Below are 16,417 nucleotides of genomic sequence, written 5' to 3'. Positions count from 1 at the left end.
ACCACTTCAAATAAAATGCAGAAAACTTACAACTTTATGGTTCATTTAACTCTCTACCTCTATAGTTGTGGTGTATATTACATTCATAAACACTGAAATCTTTACGGCATAATGTTACAATTTTTGCTATCAATAGTCATATATATTTTTTATATATATGACAATCCGGTTGGATTTTTTAAAAAAATACAAGACCAAATGGTAGGCTGCCTACAAGAAACTCGCGTTCAATATAAAAAGAGAAAAATACTGTTTTTTTATTTATATTTGCCCTTTTTAATTCTCTTCCATCAGTCCTAATGTTCCAAGTTTCTCTGGTATTATTTCCCTTCAGATTTTAGCATTTCTTTTAGAGTAGTTCTATAGATAATAACTCCTCTTGATTTTCTGTCATCTGAGAATGTCTTTGTCTCACCTTATTCCTGAAGGATATTTTCACTGGTGTTACACAAACATAATAATGTCAAGCAAAAATTACAAAAAAATATAAACTGTATACAAGCTGTATATAGATTGATTCTGTTCATATAAATTGAAAAACAAGCAGAACTAAATAAACTATTTAGAGGAATGTCCATATATGATGAAAATAGATAACTGAAGGTATGAAAAACAAAAAATTCAAAATAGTGATTATTTTTGAAGTGGAAACAGGAGGGACCCAAGAAAGGGGCTTAATGGAATTGGATTATGGGTCCATGGGTGTTATTAATGCTACCTATGTTGTAAACTCACAAGACATTATTATTATTGTTATTATATAGTTAACATTCATTTAGATTTCCCCATACATTTTTACCCTTCATGTTGCTTCTCATTGAAGTTTCATATATTTTCTTGATTTTGTCTAGGATCAGTTTCCTTATTCTTTTTTTTTTTTTTTTTTAAGAGAGAGAACATGTTGGGGGGTGAATAAGCAGGGGAAGAGGGAGAGAGAGAAAATCTCAGACTGCCAGCTGAGTGCAGAACCCAATGTAGGGCTCGACCTCACGACCCTGAGATCATGACCTGAGCTGAAATCAAAAGTCGGTCACTTAACCAACTGAGCAACCCAGGTGACCCCAAAGCAAGTGGCCTTAAAAAATTTAAAAATAGAGGTGCTCAGTCAGTTAAGCTTCTGCCTTCTGCTCAGGTCATGATCCCAGGGTTGTGAGATCAAGCCCTGTGTTGGGCTCTCTGCTCAGTGGGGGGGTCTGTTTAATATTCTCTCTCCCTCTGTGTCTGTCCCTCCCCTGGCTCTCTCTCTCTCTCGCTCTCACTCTCTCTCTCAAATAAATAAAATCTTTAAAAAAAAAAAAAAAAAGACACTTGCTGGGTGCCTGGGTGGTTCAGTTGGTTAAGCGTCTGCCTTCAACTCAGGTCATGATTCCAGGGTCTTGGGATCGAGCCCCATGTTAGGCTCCTGGCTCAGCAGGGAGCCTACTTCTCCCTCTCCCTCTGCCTGCCATTCCCCCAGCTTGTGCTCATTTTCTCTCTCTCTCCCTGTCAAATAAATGGATAAAAATCTCTTAAGAAAAAGAAAAAAGACACTTGCTTTGGAAACAGATTTCTAGATCAGCAGAATCTTTTTTTTCCTTTTTTTTTTTTTTTTAAAGTCCTTCGAGGATGGCTTACCATTGTTTTCTGGCTTGCATTACATAGGTGTCATAGTGCTTCTTGAATCTGTGGCTTCAGGTCATTTATTCGTTTTGGGATACTCACGGCCACTGTCTTTTTCACTTACGGATTTTGTCCCATTCTTCTCTCCTCTGGGATTCTGGATACCAGTCCTTTCACTGTCTCACATTTCTCCCATGGTTTTTGTGTATCATTGATCTCTCACTTCAGTAACTAAAACCTGTTTAAAAAGGAAAAAGGAAAACCATTAAAATTTGTTGTTAAACTCATCTGTTGAATTCTTGATTTTAGGTATTGTAATTTTCAGTTCTAGAATTTCCATTTCACTCTTTTTATTTTTTTTTAATTTTTATTTATTTATTTATGATAGTCACAGAGAGAGAGAGAGAGAGAGAGGCAGAGACACAGGCAGAGGGAGAAGCAGGCTCCATGCACCGGGAGCCCGACGTGGGATTCGATCCCGGGTCTCCAGGATCGCGTCCTGGGCCAAAGGCAGGCGCCAAACCGCTGCGCCACCCAGGGATCCCCATTTCACTCTTTTTAGATTATAGTCCTCCCTCTTGTGAAATCTCCCACTTGTCTTATATTTTCTTGAACATGTTAATGGTAATTCTTTAACATGTTTATTTGATTAGTCTGAAATCTAAATTACTTGTAGTAGAGGTTAGTAAACTGTGTATGGGCCAAATCCAACCTAAAACTTGTTTTCATATATACCATGAGCTAAAAATAGTTTCCACATTTTTAAAAGGTTTTTTAGAAATAGAAGAATATGTAACAAAATCCATATATAGCCCTTCAAAACCTAAAGTAGTTACTGTCTGATCCTTTGTAGAAAAAAAATTTGCCACCCCTTGACTTTTACAGATTTTGTTTCTATTGTCTGTTCTTTTCTCTTGGTTCTGTTTCCTAATAAGCCTGGAAATAATTTTTTATGTTATTATTAATTTATTAAATCCAATAGATATTTTTTTAATTGAGGTATAACATGCATATGGTGAAGTTCCCAAATCTTAAGTGTACAGTGTAGTGAGCTTTTAACTATGCATACACTTTGCTAATCATAACACAAATCGGATATAAAACATTTACAGCACCACAGAGTACTCTGTTGGACTCCTTCAAAATATATACTTCATGCCACATATAGCCATTCTTCTGACTTTCATGACTATAGATTCCTTTTGCTTACTCTTACATTTTATATAAATGGAATTATACTGTATTTTCTGTTTCACGTTCAGTGTTTTTTCACAGTTGTATCTATGGGTTTCATTCATATTGTTGCGTATGGCAGTAATTTCCTTTTTTATTGCTGTGCAATATTTGTGTGATTATTACATGGTTTATCCTTCTATAGTTGATAGCCATCTTGGTCTTTATCTTTTACATTTTTTTTAAAAAAAGATTTTATTTATTTATTCATGAGAGACACACAGAGAGAGAGGGGCAGAGACACAGGCAGAGATGTGGGACTTGATCCCAGGACTCTAGGATCATGCCCTGGGCTGAAGACAGGTACTAAACCACTGAGCCACCCAGCGTCCCTATCTTTTACATTTTAGAGCTATACTCTATGAATTGTTCTATGTCAGGTTTCATGTTTCTCTATGGGGCATCTTGTTAACCCAGGACCATTTGTGTAAAAGGCTGGCCTTTTCCCACTGCATTTTGATGAACCTTTGTTATAAATCAGGTGGCCATTTATGTTAGGAATCTCCATTCTGTTCTGTTAGTCTGTCATCCATTTTGTCATTACCACATTACCACAATGACGAAGACTTTTTCCTTAATGTATTCTTACATAGAGTCTGGCAGAATAATTAGAGTACCATTTCTTCAGGGATTGTAGGTGCTTAGAATTCTGACATTGGATAAGTCAAGTATGCTGAAGAAAGATTTCCTATTTTAGGCAAAAGATTTATTGGGTATTTGTCCCCCCTCCCTGATTGTTCTGTACAGTTCAGACAGTGTTGCTGCTTTGGTGCTAAAAATGCTCCTAACAGCTCTCATGGTTTGTTTTTTTTCCCCCAGCTAGCCTCCCCCTAACTTCCCACTCCTGCCAAAAAAAGATGTACTGTATAAAGTCTCTGATGATGAAAAAAAATTCTTGAAAAAGTGTATTATTAATCTTGAGCTTCTAGCTGTAAAAAATATAGTATTTAATTTTTATTTGCTTCTGGCTCTCAGCTTTTCCTTTATGTGTTTGAACATAGTGTTTCTTTCACTTTGTAAGGGTTTTTTCTCTCTTTTTCCATGAGCCTCTATTAAGTGTAAAAGTTTTCTTAATTATGATATTAGAGGGACGCCTGCGTGGCTCAACAGTTGAGCGTCTGGCTTTGGCTCGGGGCATGATCCTGGAGTCCCAGGGTCGAGTCCCACATCGGGCTCCCTGCATGGAGCCTGCTTCTCCCTCTGCCTGTGTCTCTCTCTCTCTGTATCTCTCATGAATAAATAAATACAATCTTTAAAAAAATTACAATATCGGAAAGGGTATTTTAATTAAAACAAAAGTAAAAAAACAAAAAAACAACAAAGTTAAGGGTATTTCTTCATAGAGTAGAGATAAAGCTATTAAAAAAAAAGTGGTATGTGGCTTACCAGTTCACATTAAAGGTGAATGAGGGAAGAAATTTTTATTCCAATTGATTCTTAAGTATCTAACTGCTCAAAATTACTTTTAAAGGTTTAAACATATGCATAGAAATATTTTCCTTTCTGGGGGTGTAGTGGTAGAGGATAGGTTGGAGGAGCAAGATCCTGGCTCCAAGTTCAGAGAGGTCTCAATTCTTTAAAGTCATGAGTCAAAACGTACCTGTATGGGTGCATCTTGGAGTTAGTCACGTGAAAGCTAGTTCATTAATTTTTCCTTGTAAACATACAATTGTGTAGGAGGAAAGCTATCTCTGGTAATCTTAGAGTCATTACAACATATTTTATTACTGAAATAGATATTTTGCCCCAACATTCATTTGAGGGGAAAAGGCAGGAAAGATCTTTATAAAACAGAAATGGCAGAGGTTTTCTGGGATGGTTATTCTAGAAACCTGATTTATTAGTAGTAAGGTTTTTGTTTGTTTGTTTCATATATATTTTTTTATTGGAGTTAGATTTGGCAACATATAGTATAAACCCAGTGCTCATCCCATCAAGTAGTAAGGTTAAGAGAGAGAGCATAAACAGGGTGGTGGGGGGAGACAAGGGGCAGAGGAAGAGAGAGAAGCAAACTTCCTGCTAAGCAGGGAGCCGACATGGGGCTTGATCCCAGGACCCTGGGATTAGGACCTGAGCTGAAGGCAGACCCCCAACCTACTAAGCCACCCAGGTACCCTAGTAAGTTATTTATGTAATTATTTAATTGAACCATCGCAGCACTAGGACTAGGTATTATTTTTACCCCTTCCTTTGTGGATAAAGAAATCGAAGCTTGGGGGCACCTGGGTGGCTCAGTGGTTGAACGTCTCCCTTCGGCTCACGTTGTGATCTCAGGGTCCTGGGATCGAGTTCCGCATCGGGTTCCCTGCATGGAGCCTGCTTCTTCCTCTGCCTGTGTCTCTGCCTCTCTCTGTGTGTCTCTCATGAATAAATAAATAAAATATTTTTTTAAAAAATCAAAGCTTGGCTCAGAGAGGTTAAAAAACTTGTCCAAGATTCTGGTCTTAGGCCCCTGACCTTAGATCTTATGTAATAACTCAATATGTTTCTGAGGTTCATTTTCAACTTTTTTGTGTTTTCAGTTTTTTTGTGTTTTTTTCCCCATTTTTTGAATGGTAGTTGAGGTTAGTAGTAATTCTATTTTGTATTTCAATATTTAAATCTTTTAATTAATAATAATTTGGCATTAGAACTGGAGCTAATGAAAGCAAAGCAATCGATGAGGCCAACTTCACTTCAAATTCTACTCTTCACCAAATGGTAGTCCATTTCTTTTATATGGCAACAATGCATGGGAGTGTTTTATTTATTACAAACATGGTGCAGCCTCCTATTGGAAGAATCCACCTTTCCAAGGGCTGTGGTGACTTAGCACTGTGCTGGGAAGGCAGGCCCTACTTGTAAGAACATGGGTGTTTGCAGAGTTTTGTAACAAATAGCTTCATAAATAACATTGTCTTAAATACTCTATTGGTGATACATTTTTAAAAGATTTTATGTATTTATTTGAAAGAGAGCACAAGCAGGGGGAGGGGCAGAAGGAGAGGGAGAAGCAGGCTCCCTGCAGAGTAGGGAGCCTGATGGAGGCTGGATCCCCAGGATCACACCCCTGCAGAAGGCAGATGCTTAACTGACTGAGCCACCCAGGTACCCCTATTAGTAACAAATTTGAAAGAGAATTGGGGCACTTGGCTGGCTCAGTTGGTAGAGCTTGCAACTCTTGATCTCTGGGTTGTGAGTTTGAGCCCTACATTGGTAGAGATACTTCAAAATAAAATCTTAAATACAATATAATAAATAAAAGAGAGAATTAAGTCCAAGTGGATATTTTATCATCACTTTTGATATAAAATCAGCCAAGCACATTTTCCATGTTCCTTCTGCTTCAACCAACCCACTCTCAGTGAGCTCTCTTCCTTTGCCCTGCAGAAGCTGCCTCATGAGTGTGGAGCCTGCCATCAGCACCAGGTACCTCCCTTACCAGAGCTTCCAGCTCTTTGGCTTCGACTTCATGGTGGATGAGACGCTGAAGGTCTGGCTCATTGAGGTCAACGGCGCCCCTGCTTGTGCTCAGTAAGCCTGAACATCACTGTGTTTTAACAAATGGGAAGTTGGTTCCACAGTTGGATGTCTGTCTTGGCAAGGTGGTGAGCTCCCATTACCAGAGTGTTCAAGCATAGACTGTTTAACTGTTGTTAGGGAGATGTCCTTTGGCAGGACCCTGGCTAGCAGTGGGGCTTTGCTGGGTCAGTCCTTCCCAATTCCCCCATGTGTGTTGAGCAGTAGTCTGTACTCAGGTAAGTGCTATGAATGAGGGTTTCAAGCAAAGCTAATAACTGTCAGAGGAGACCCTTTTGTGTGACCAGTTCAGGGAATGGAGGTCCTGTGAGTTTGGGAGAGGGGTGAGGGGACACCTCTGATAACCAAGAAATTGAGGGCCTCCTCAGGCAGGAAGTATTCTGAGAAGGCGTTGTAGACACAGTGGAGCTAGAACTAGGATAGAGAGAAGAGTGTCACATATACCATGGAGAGGAGGGGAGGAGAGCCTTCAAAAGGGCGAAAAGGGGGATATAGCATCTAGTGGGACTATGCCTGTGCCAGGCTCTGTGGGAGATGCACAGATGAACAGAACGTACCCTCAGAAGTATCACGGAGGCCTTAGATGTAAGTGGAAGTCAGGTGGACATGATCCTTGAATGCTGCTGGTTCTTCTAAAGATGGTTTTCATCAGGTCAAGACCCTTCAGGTTTCCCACATCCATGTCTTAGAGGAGTTGAGGTATCTTCCACATTTCAGGAGAAAGTCCTGGACCTATAAGGGGCAGTGTTAACATACAAGTAGTTCTTTCATTAGGAGCCAGGCCTTTGCCACCTGCTCCATGGCCACAACATGGCAGGTGTGATTATTCTTGTTTGGCAGTCCTTTCAGCTAACCAGTACTCTTAGTACTCCCAACCTGCGAGGCCCCATAATGGGGCCTGGGTCACAAACTGGGACATGCTTTATCTTTGATAAAGGATGCTAAAGATAATATCATTGAGCAAAAGGCTGCTATTGAGGGGTGGTGTTTGGAACTGAGTGGGATGGAAGAAGGAGAGGTAAGCCACCTGAAGCAAAGAGGAGAACAGGATGGCTCACATCTTCCGTTCACCAAATCCACAGCAATGTGCCTGTTTTCCCTTGTCCTTCCAATAAAGGTTCAGTCCTCCCTTGTGTTTTATACCCTATGCCCTCCTTATCCTGTCCCATGTCTCTGTGTCTTTCTCATTCACAGTATCACCTTCTCCCCATTTGTTAAAAAAGAGCCCTCATCCTGCTCTGGTGACTCCTTCTTGCTCCTGTCAGAGACAAACTTCTGGAAAGCAGTGTCTACTCAGGCTGTCTTCTCTTCCTCTATTCTCATCTGTACTGCGGTCCATTCTGGGCTGTATACCATCCCCTCCCCCCCATAGAAATTGTTCTTTGAAGGTCCCCACCCAAGTCCATATTGCCAAGTCCAGTGGCCCCTTTCTGTGCGGACATCCCACCTCTCAACAGCCTTTGAGGCAGCTGCTCACACCTTGCTGAGATGCACTTCTATCATGGCTTCAGGCACAATCTGTACTGGGAAGTTTTGATTGAGGAAATGTGGGCAAGGTTGGCTTCTTGTTCCTCATCAGTGGACCTGTGTCAGTGCCTCAGCCCTGGGTGTTGTCTTCTCTCTCCCCTGCACTTTCTCTGAATGTGATCTTATTCAACTTCATAATTTTAAGACCACCAAATTGCATCACAGTCCAGAGTTCCAGACCAGTGTGTGCACCTGCCTGCCCAGTGTCCTGCAAGGATGTCTGTGGATGTCTGAGAGGCACCCCCTGCCCCAGACTCTCCCATCCCTGTGAATGTCCACCTCCCTTCCCCACAGAATCCAAGCTGGACTTCTGACCAAGATCCAGCCTCTTCCTTTCCAATACCCTCAAGTTCTGTCCATTGGGACCTTGTCCTCCAGCCTTAGCAGTCCTCTACTGTCCACCCCCAATGTGGAGGCTTTTGCAGAAAGCCTTCTAATGGGGATGCTCCTGCTCCAATAAAATCCACTCTCGGGGATCCCTGGGTGGCTCAGCGGTTTAGCGCCTGCCTTCGGCCCAGGGCGTGATCCTGGAGTCCCGAGATCGAGTCCCACATCGGGCTCCCTTCATGGAACCTGCTTCTCCCTCTGCCTGTGTCTCTGCTTCTCTCCCTGTGTATCTCTCATGAATAAATAAATAAAAATCTTTAAAAAATCCAAAAAAATAAAAAATAAATCCATTCTCAGTGTTCTCTGCTGCTTCCATTGGTGCAACCCCTCTTCTCCCCCTCCCCCAACACATACTCTCTTTCTCTTCTTCTTTTCCTCTTTCCCCCTCCTTCTATCTCCTGGGTCTATCTCTCCTCTCTGTCCTCTTTTCTACCCTGTCATCTACTACTGTCTTGTCATCCACTTCACTCATTCTCCAGGTCTCAGCTTATTTGTCACCCCTTGAGAGCCTTTCCTAGAATCTCCTCAGCCACAATGCGAAGGTACTTTCCCTCCAAGTATACCCACCACAGACAGGCAAGATGGCTCTTATACTCTATTGAAATTGCCCCTCTTCTCTGCCAGTGAGAGCAGAAGTTGTCTATTCACCTGAGACCTTTGAGAAATATTTGTTAAGGTGATGCTTGATCTTCATGCAGCTTTTGTATGTAGCATGGAAACCAATTTTATAAATTTGGTCATGAGATGGAATATCTAGGACAGGTCCTGGTGAAAAAAACTGACTTTTCACATGTACTTTGATGAACATTGTGATGTTTTTTTGAAAAACATTTCAGGAGGCTTTATGCAGAACTGTGCCAGGGCATCGTGGACATTGCCATATCCAGTGTCTTCCCACCCCCAGATGTGGAGCCGCAGCACATCCAGCCGGCTGCATTCATCAAGCTGTGACCGAGGGAGGTGCTCAGAGCTGCCTCAGAAGAACCACGAGCTCCTGCTCCAGGGGAAGGTGAAAGGTCAGGATTGCTCATTACCAAGCCAGGACTGGAGAAAGAGAAGCAACCGGCAGAGCCACGGTAGAAGAGAGAACACGAGAGGAAAAGGCACCTTCCCCAAAGAGTGGTTGCTCAGGGGTTCCCAGGTGGCGCTCTCAGCATTGCTATTAAGATGTGAAAACTGAAGCAAATTTCTCTGAGGGGGGAGTAAAATATTCTTCTAAGGGGAAAAGACAGGGATTTGAGTATTTTATGTTCTTATCCTTCAAAAAATCCAATTTTTATCCTAAGGCAGCATTGTGAGCAGCGCCTTTCCTCCCTGGGGGTTGAGACTGTCGGACCTTTGGTTGGTGTCTTTCCACCTGCTGCAGCCTTAGTGCCTTAGCTCTATGCCCAGCTGCAACCCTTCCGTCTGGGACAGGCATTGGATATTACAGAATTTGGGAGGTTGCCAGTGTTTCCCTGCCCATCCCTCTCCACAACACCCTGCCCAGAAAAGTCCGGACAAGCATGCACCAACAGTCCTTGGTTTCATGCTGGGCACCACCTCACAGCGGAGGGGGATTTCCTCATCATGTTTCTGATGGCGTTTGATCAGTCACCCATCAGGGTTGATGTGGGCTGGGCACCGAAACGGCAAATGCTGCTCTCAATCTGCTCTGTGCATGTTTTAGAAACCAAGCAGCAAGTCTGCCACAAACCCATAAGCATCAAATAAGCATGAGAGAGAAAAAACACAATGTCTTGCTTTACTTAATAGTTGGGTGTGGTGGGTCTTTGAAATATGATGATTCTCAGTTATCTTTATTTTAACCAGAATTCTACATGCACTTTTGCAAAGTTCCCTTTTGTTCCCTTTTTTTGTTGTTGTCTTAAACTGTAAAAACCCCTGTCTGGGGCAGGAGTGGAATTACACACACACACACACACACACACACACACCACCACCACCACCACCACCACCACCACCACCACCACCACCACCACCACCACCACTAGGTGGCACTGCCCCAGGCACAGGTAGCTTTCCTCCATTTTCTTGTTCTCTAAACACCTTCCGTGGGAGCTGGAAGGGCAGGTTTTGTTCCAGGGAGGATTCTCTGCCTGCTTGTGCCTCTTAACATCAGGGCAAGGGTCTAAATGAGTGTATGTCTAGCCCGAATGGGAGAGTCTCCTAAAATGGGAAAGATGTGGTTTCAGAGCTCCACATAGCATCTTGTAAGTCAACTAATGTGTCCTGTTAGGTGTAATTTCCACTTGCTGGTCAAATATTCTGCAGATTTTTCAGGAGGCTACATCACTAGCCATGGGAAGAACAAGATGCTTCTTGTGTTCAGCGTGAGCTGAATGAACAGGTCCTTCTTAGAGGGTCCTGGAAACCACCACAGGCCTCCTGTCCAGTACATGCTGTGTTCTTCCTTTGTGTATATGTGTGCTCCATTGTTATTTCTGTGTGGCACCAGACAACAGTTCTGCCATTGTGGAAACATTTTTAAAAAGAGAAAAGAGCAATGCCTCCTCAAACATGATGAGATGTGGGAGCTCACAGTGAAGAAAGGAATAAGGAGTATTTAATAGATGCAGCAGTGGGTATAGGATGTGATGGCATAATGTCAGGGTAAAGGAGAAAGGCCCAACTGGCTTGGCTCTTCTGCAAATTTGGAATTACAAAATAAAAGGCCTGGTGGTTACCCAGAATACAGATGATAAAGTTTGTGTCCAGAGCAAAATAAAACAGTCAGCAGTGAAAGTCAATCTTGGAGGTCCAGCACTGTTGGATTAGTCTTTGGGGACTTTGAGCAGATCATGACCCATTTAGAAAGTATTAAGATACTGAGTCCTTGAGAAGTCTCTGTGGACTGTTGATGGGAAAAGCATGGAAGTTTTTATCATGCTATCACATGTGAATGCAGATTTGTAATGACCTTTTGGACCTAATTTAAAGGGACATTTGAGAGTTTTCCAACTCTTACAATGACAGAACTAAATTTAGATTTGCAAGCCCATGGATCTTGATGGATTTTTTAAGAAACAAATCAATAGCATATATGTGAGGGAAGTAAGGCTTTAGAAAGAAAGTTGTACTTCATTCCTCACATGGTTTCAATTAAGTATCTATTTTATGCATTTATTTTTGATTGGGATGGTTGGCTCAGAACTGTGTCCACACCCTTCCATGATACCTTGGGCACAGATGATCATTCCTTCCTCCTCAGTTAGTCTTTATATATGCAGTCTGCCGATGTGTCGCCCATTGAGGGGGCAGAGGTGTTGTTTATTTAGAGATGTTAATTCCTATATTGGTCCCATCATTTGGCCGCACAGTGTGAGATGAACCTGTTACCTCTCTGTGCCTTAGTTTCTGATCTCATGGAAGAGATCGTTGCCTGGGCTGGGGACTACCTCAAGGACTTTTAGTGAGGACAGGTAAGATTAGGAAGACTCGAGAACCTGTGGTACCAAGGTTCTCAGTGCTGACTTTATGCTGGAATCACTTGGGAAGCTTTTGAAAAATGTTGGTTTCACCACCCTCCCTTTCTCTCCCACCTCTGACCAATTAAATCAGAACCTCAGGTGTCAGTAATGTTGAAAAATGTTGGTTTCACCACCCTCCCTTTCTCTCCCACCTCTGACCAATTAAATCAGAACCTCAGGTGTCAGTATGCTTTGAGATGCCTTGAACCACTGCTTGAGAAGAAAGGACAAACACATTACTACCTGAGAATAATCAAATAAGGCCTAGGGCTTATTTTTTAAAAAGTTATTTTTGGAAGGACAGGCATTTCTTTAAGAATGACCGTGTTGTTGGTCAGTGTGTTGACCTACATTTTCAGGATACAAGCAACTACTGTCTAAAGCATGTTCTCTCTTTGCTTCTTGTCCCAGCATTTGTAAACTCAAATGTACTCTCATTGACTTCAATAGTTTGTGAAGCCTTGACAACAAATGTAAACAGACAGGAATGTATAAATCTGCTAAATATATGTTAAGGTTATGAATTATTGAGAGAAAACTCCTTCCCTCGCTCTTAACTCCTGTGGTAATTATAAACTCAATTTTACCCAGAACATTGAAGTGCCTCAGTGTCTGTATGATACAGTGGAACAGGTTCTGGCATACTCACTGGCTGACTTGCTGTTTCACTAGTGCCTCAGGATAATGATCACAGACTTGGAATATCTGGTAGTGTTGGAAATGTATGGGATCCACAGAATCTGCAAGCAGCAGCGAAGCTACAGAGTGTGTTTTCATTGACAGCCAACATTGTGTCAAGCAGGTGTGGATCAAGCCCTGTTGTGGGTGTGGTGGGGACTCTGCTAGAGAAGACAAGGTGCCAGAGTAGGTCCCCTGCAGCATGTGGGTGCTGTGGAGAAAATTCAGTGATAACCTTGTCTCTGATCCTGGACACAGAATCTGTACCTAAGAGGAAATGAGCTCTGAAATAAGGTGATTTTATGAATGTTGAAAATGCCCAGAGCATTAAAGTAATATTTCAAGTTTTTTTGTGCCCTTTGGTTCTATCATCTCATCATGGTGGTTGACTGTCCTAGGATAATCACTGGTTACTTAAATCCATGATTCTGTTACTGAGAGGTGGTCAGGCTTTTTCCATAAAGGATCAGATTAGTAAATACTCTAGGCTTTGCAAACCAAACATGTTCTTTGTTGCATATTCCTTTTTTTTTTTAAACCAACTCTTAGGGCAGCCCCGGTGGCACAGCGGTTTAGCGCCGCCTGCAGCCTGGGGTGTGATCCTGGAGACCCAGGATTGAGTCCCACATCGGGCTTCCTGCATGGAGCCTGCTTCTCCCTCTGCCTCTGTCTCTGCCTCTCTCTTCGCTCTCTCTGAATGAATAAATAAATAAATCTTTAAAAAAAAAAAACCAACTCTTAAAAAAAAAAACAACTTAGTTCAGAGGCCATACAAACACAAGCCAGATGTGGCCATTGTTTGCTGACGTAGCATATTACTCAATACATAAGCTGACAGATTGTCCTTTGAAACTGGTGAGCTCCTCTAAGGTAAGCATTTAAACAATTTCAGCTGCCAAAATCCAGTCCATCTTACATGTCTTGTGTATTGTCTGAATCATGATACAGATGGTCAGGTGAGACCCATAGTTGTGAGAAAGCATTATGTGTGCTTCAAACATAGGGAGGAGGTAGAGGGGCTTCTGAAGTGATTCTACAATCAGCCAGAAGGCCATGAAGTTTTAAGAGTTCACTAAGGCCAGGTATATAAATATCTGTCTCAACACGCCTCAGGCATTTAGTGTCATTTATGTAAACTGTAGTTAACTTGTAACTTCCTGTGTGATGATGCTGGATGCTTTGGACTTCTTTCCCAGGTATGGCTGCTTTCACTCCATAAACATAACTTCTAGCACAGACACAAAGCCTTCCACAAATAGAAGCCCTGGCTTAAGCACTCCAGACAGGTTTCTGATATGATATGACACACACCTACCAGACTCAGTGTAGATTGCGAGGGCACGGTGCAGGGATGAGCAGACATGGACCCAAGCAGGAATCTACATAAGATCCTGAGAGTGGACAGGTTTATATCTTTTAGAGGACTTCTCTTAAGAGGCTGGTCCTGCTGCTGCCCCCTTCTCCTTAAAGAACCTGAAGTTATCCCATAACCTCAGAGGTCCAGTGATATTTTAAAGATGTCTCCCCCAAAACATCCCTAAGGGCAAAGAAAATAAGCCCCTGTTTCATAGGATATTTGGTGACACAGCTTGATTGCTGCAAGCAAATTCACATGAGGGTATCAGTAAGAATAGCAGGGTAAAACCTCTGAAAATCCTCTCCATGAAAGCAGTGGGAACACTGACAAAAATGGAAATTAACCAAAGACTTGCAACAGTCCAGAAATATTTATTAAAGAAAAAATAGTTCCACCTTGGTAAGGACAGTAAGTTTTGTGATATTTTAATTCACCCTATTTTCATCTCCCTTTTCCTAGCTCCACAGAAGCTGGAAAAGAAAAGCCCCATAATTATGGTGAAACCCAGGAGTCTAACAACAACAGGAGGGTACAGAGTGAGGTTGGATTCCTCCAAAAAGCCCCATTCCCAGTGAATTGTCATTTGACCTGTCTGGCAGTTCCATGTAAGTCCTCCTCTCAGGGCTTGTCTTTTTTTTTTTTTTTTTTAAGATTTTTATTTATTAATGAGGGACACAGAGAGGCAGAGACACAGGCAGAGAGAGAAGCAGGCTCTTCACAGGGAGCCTGATACGGAACTCGATCCCGGAATGGGGATCACACCCTAAGCTGAAGGCAGATACGTAACCATTGAGCCACCCAGGCATCCCAGGGCTTGTCTTTAACAGCTCTCAAAGTGCGCCCAGTGTGAACAACCTTTTCCCTAGGTGAGTTTGTTAAAAACAATCACCAGCAATTGTTTAATACCTCAACTTCCTGAGATGGCTATGAGTTGGAACAAAAAACAAGCTGTCTAAAAAAACTTAGGAAAAGTGCTCCCTTCGGCAGCATATCTACTAGAATTAGAACAATACAGAGAAGATTAGCATGGCCCCTGCACAAGGATGACACGAAAATTCGTGAAGCATTCCATATTTTTGTACTTTCACAAATTAAAAAAAAAAAACTTAGGAAAAGATGGGGAATGATATGTCCATTGGAAGTTTTGAAAAGTTTCTGAAAAATATAGAAGGCCACACATGGAAGGGGCTGTGTGCATGCCTGGGGAGACCTGAATTTCCCATCTTTTTTTTTTTTCTTTTTAAGTTGGCCGCATGCCCAGCATCATGGAGCCCAAGATGTGTGGAGCTTGAACTCACAACTCTGAGATCAAGACCTGAACTGAAAAAAAAAAAACAACAAAAAAACAAAAGACCTGAACTGAAAACAAGAGTCATATATACATAACCAACTGAGCCACCTAGGCACCCTGAATTCCCTCAGTTTTTACCTCTATATGACCAGGAGGATCTACACAAGACTCCCTGGCATGCTCAACACACACACCCATACACAGAGTCCCTTGGCAAAAACTGGGAGACTTATTGGTCCAAGTGTTTAAAGAAATCTGTTCAATCATTAGTTGACCACTAAAGTAATAGAGACTTCAGTGGTCACATGCATCAAAGAATAAATAAAGGCTTTACAGTATGGTTTCAGAAAATAATAATCCTGGAGAGGATAGAGTATCTGGTTTTCAAAGTTGCCCCATCATATTAGATTTTTCCAATTTTCAACACAAACTATTGGACATGGAAAGAAAAAGGAAAGTATGGCATATGAAGGGAAAAGGCAATCAGTAGAAACCATCCTTGAGGAAGCCCAAGCATTCATCTTATTACGCAAAGACTTTTAATTCAGTCATTTAAAATGTTTAAGGAGGGCAGCCGGGGTGGCTCAGCGGTTTAGCACCTGCCTTCGGCCCAGGGTGTGATCCTGGGGTCCCGGAATTGAGTCCCACATCAGGCTCCCTGCATGGAGCCTGCTTCTCCCTCTGCCTGTGTTTCTGCCTCTCTCTCTGTGTGTCTCTCATGATTAAATAAACAAAATCTTAAAACTGATGAACCTGATTCAAGAAGATACAGAAAATTAGAACAGACCTAAAAATAGATTGAATTAATAATAAAAAAATATTCTCATAGGGAAAAGCCCAGGATCAAATAGATTGATGAATTTTATGAAATGTTAAAAATGTAATGTATCCATACAATGCATTCTTATTCAGTCACGAAAGAAAAGAAGTACTGAAAGTTGCTCTAAAATGGATGAACCTTGAAAGTAGAGCAATAGTGAGGATGATCAACTTTGCATTCTGAAGAGGAGACCTGGTGGTTAAAGAGGGATAAGGGATCAGTGAGTTGTTTTTGTTTTAACAGTTTTCCAGCAACTGTTTATGCTGATGGGGATGGCTGCTCCAGCAATAATCCCCTCATCCTCTTGCCTTCTAGAAGTCCTCGACTAGGGGAGAGGAAGTGAAGAGTTTTCCTTAAAAGGAGCAGCGACATGAAGCGGGAGGCGCCACAACTTAGGTTACAGCTCCACACATCTTGGTAGGTTTAATGGTGTCAGCATAGGATCGAAACAGAAGATAACTTTTCAAAGTGTATAGGAAGAATGAAAAGTACCAGCTGAGGGGCACCTGGGTGGCTCAGTGCTTGAGCGTCTGCCT

General features: G+C 42.0%; 1 protein-coding gene and 1 non-coding gene across 5 annotated transcripts in view; both read left to right on the top strand.

Annotated features, from left to right (window-relative positions):
* Window positions 1–12,757, top strand: part of TTL (tubulin tyrosine ligase) — a 34,771-nt gene extending 22,014 nt beyond the window's left edge. For all 4 annotated transcript variants that reach the window (XM_041755916.1, XM_041755918.1, XM_041755919.1 and 1 more), the window contains 2 exons: window positions 6,202–6,345; window positions 9,102–12,757. In XM_041755916.1, coding sequence (XP_041611850.1) covers window positions 6,202–6,345; window positions 9,102–9,216 — 259 coding nt within the window. In that variant the 3' untranslated portion in view covers window positions 9,217–12,757. The remainder of the gene's footprint in view (window positions 1–6,201; window positions 6,346–9,101) is intronic.
* A 1,984-nt stretch (window positions 12,758–14,741) lies between these two features.
* On the top strand, window positions 14,742–14,848 carry LOC121492222. Its single transcript, XR_005988134.1, has one exon. It is a non-coding gene; the product is annotated as a U6 spliceosomal RNA (small nuclear RNA).
* Window positions 14,849–16,417: the final 1,569 nt, after the last annotated feature.

Source organism: Vulpes lagopus, chromosome 5 (assembly GCF_018345385.1).
Source record: "Vulpes lagopus strain Blue_001 chromosome 5, ASM1834538v1, whole genome shotgun sequence".
Classification (NCBI taxonomy): domain Eukaryota; kingdom Metazoa; phylum Chordata; class Mammalia; order Carnivora; family Canidae; genus Vulpes; species Vulpes lagopus.
Note: the sequence above shows the minus strand (reverse complement) of the source record. Positions and strands in the feature narration are given on the sequence as shown.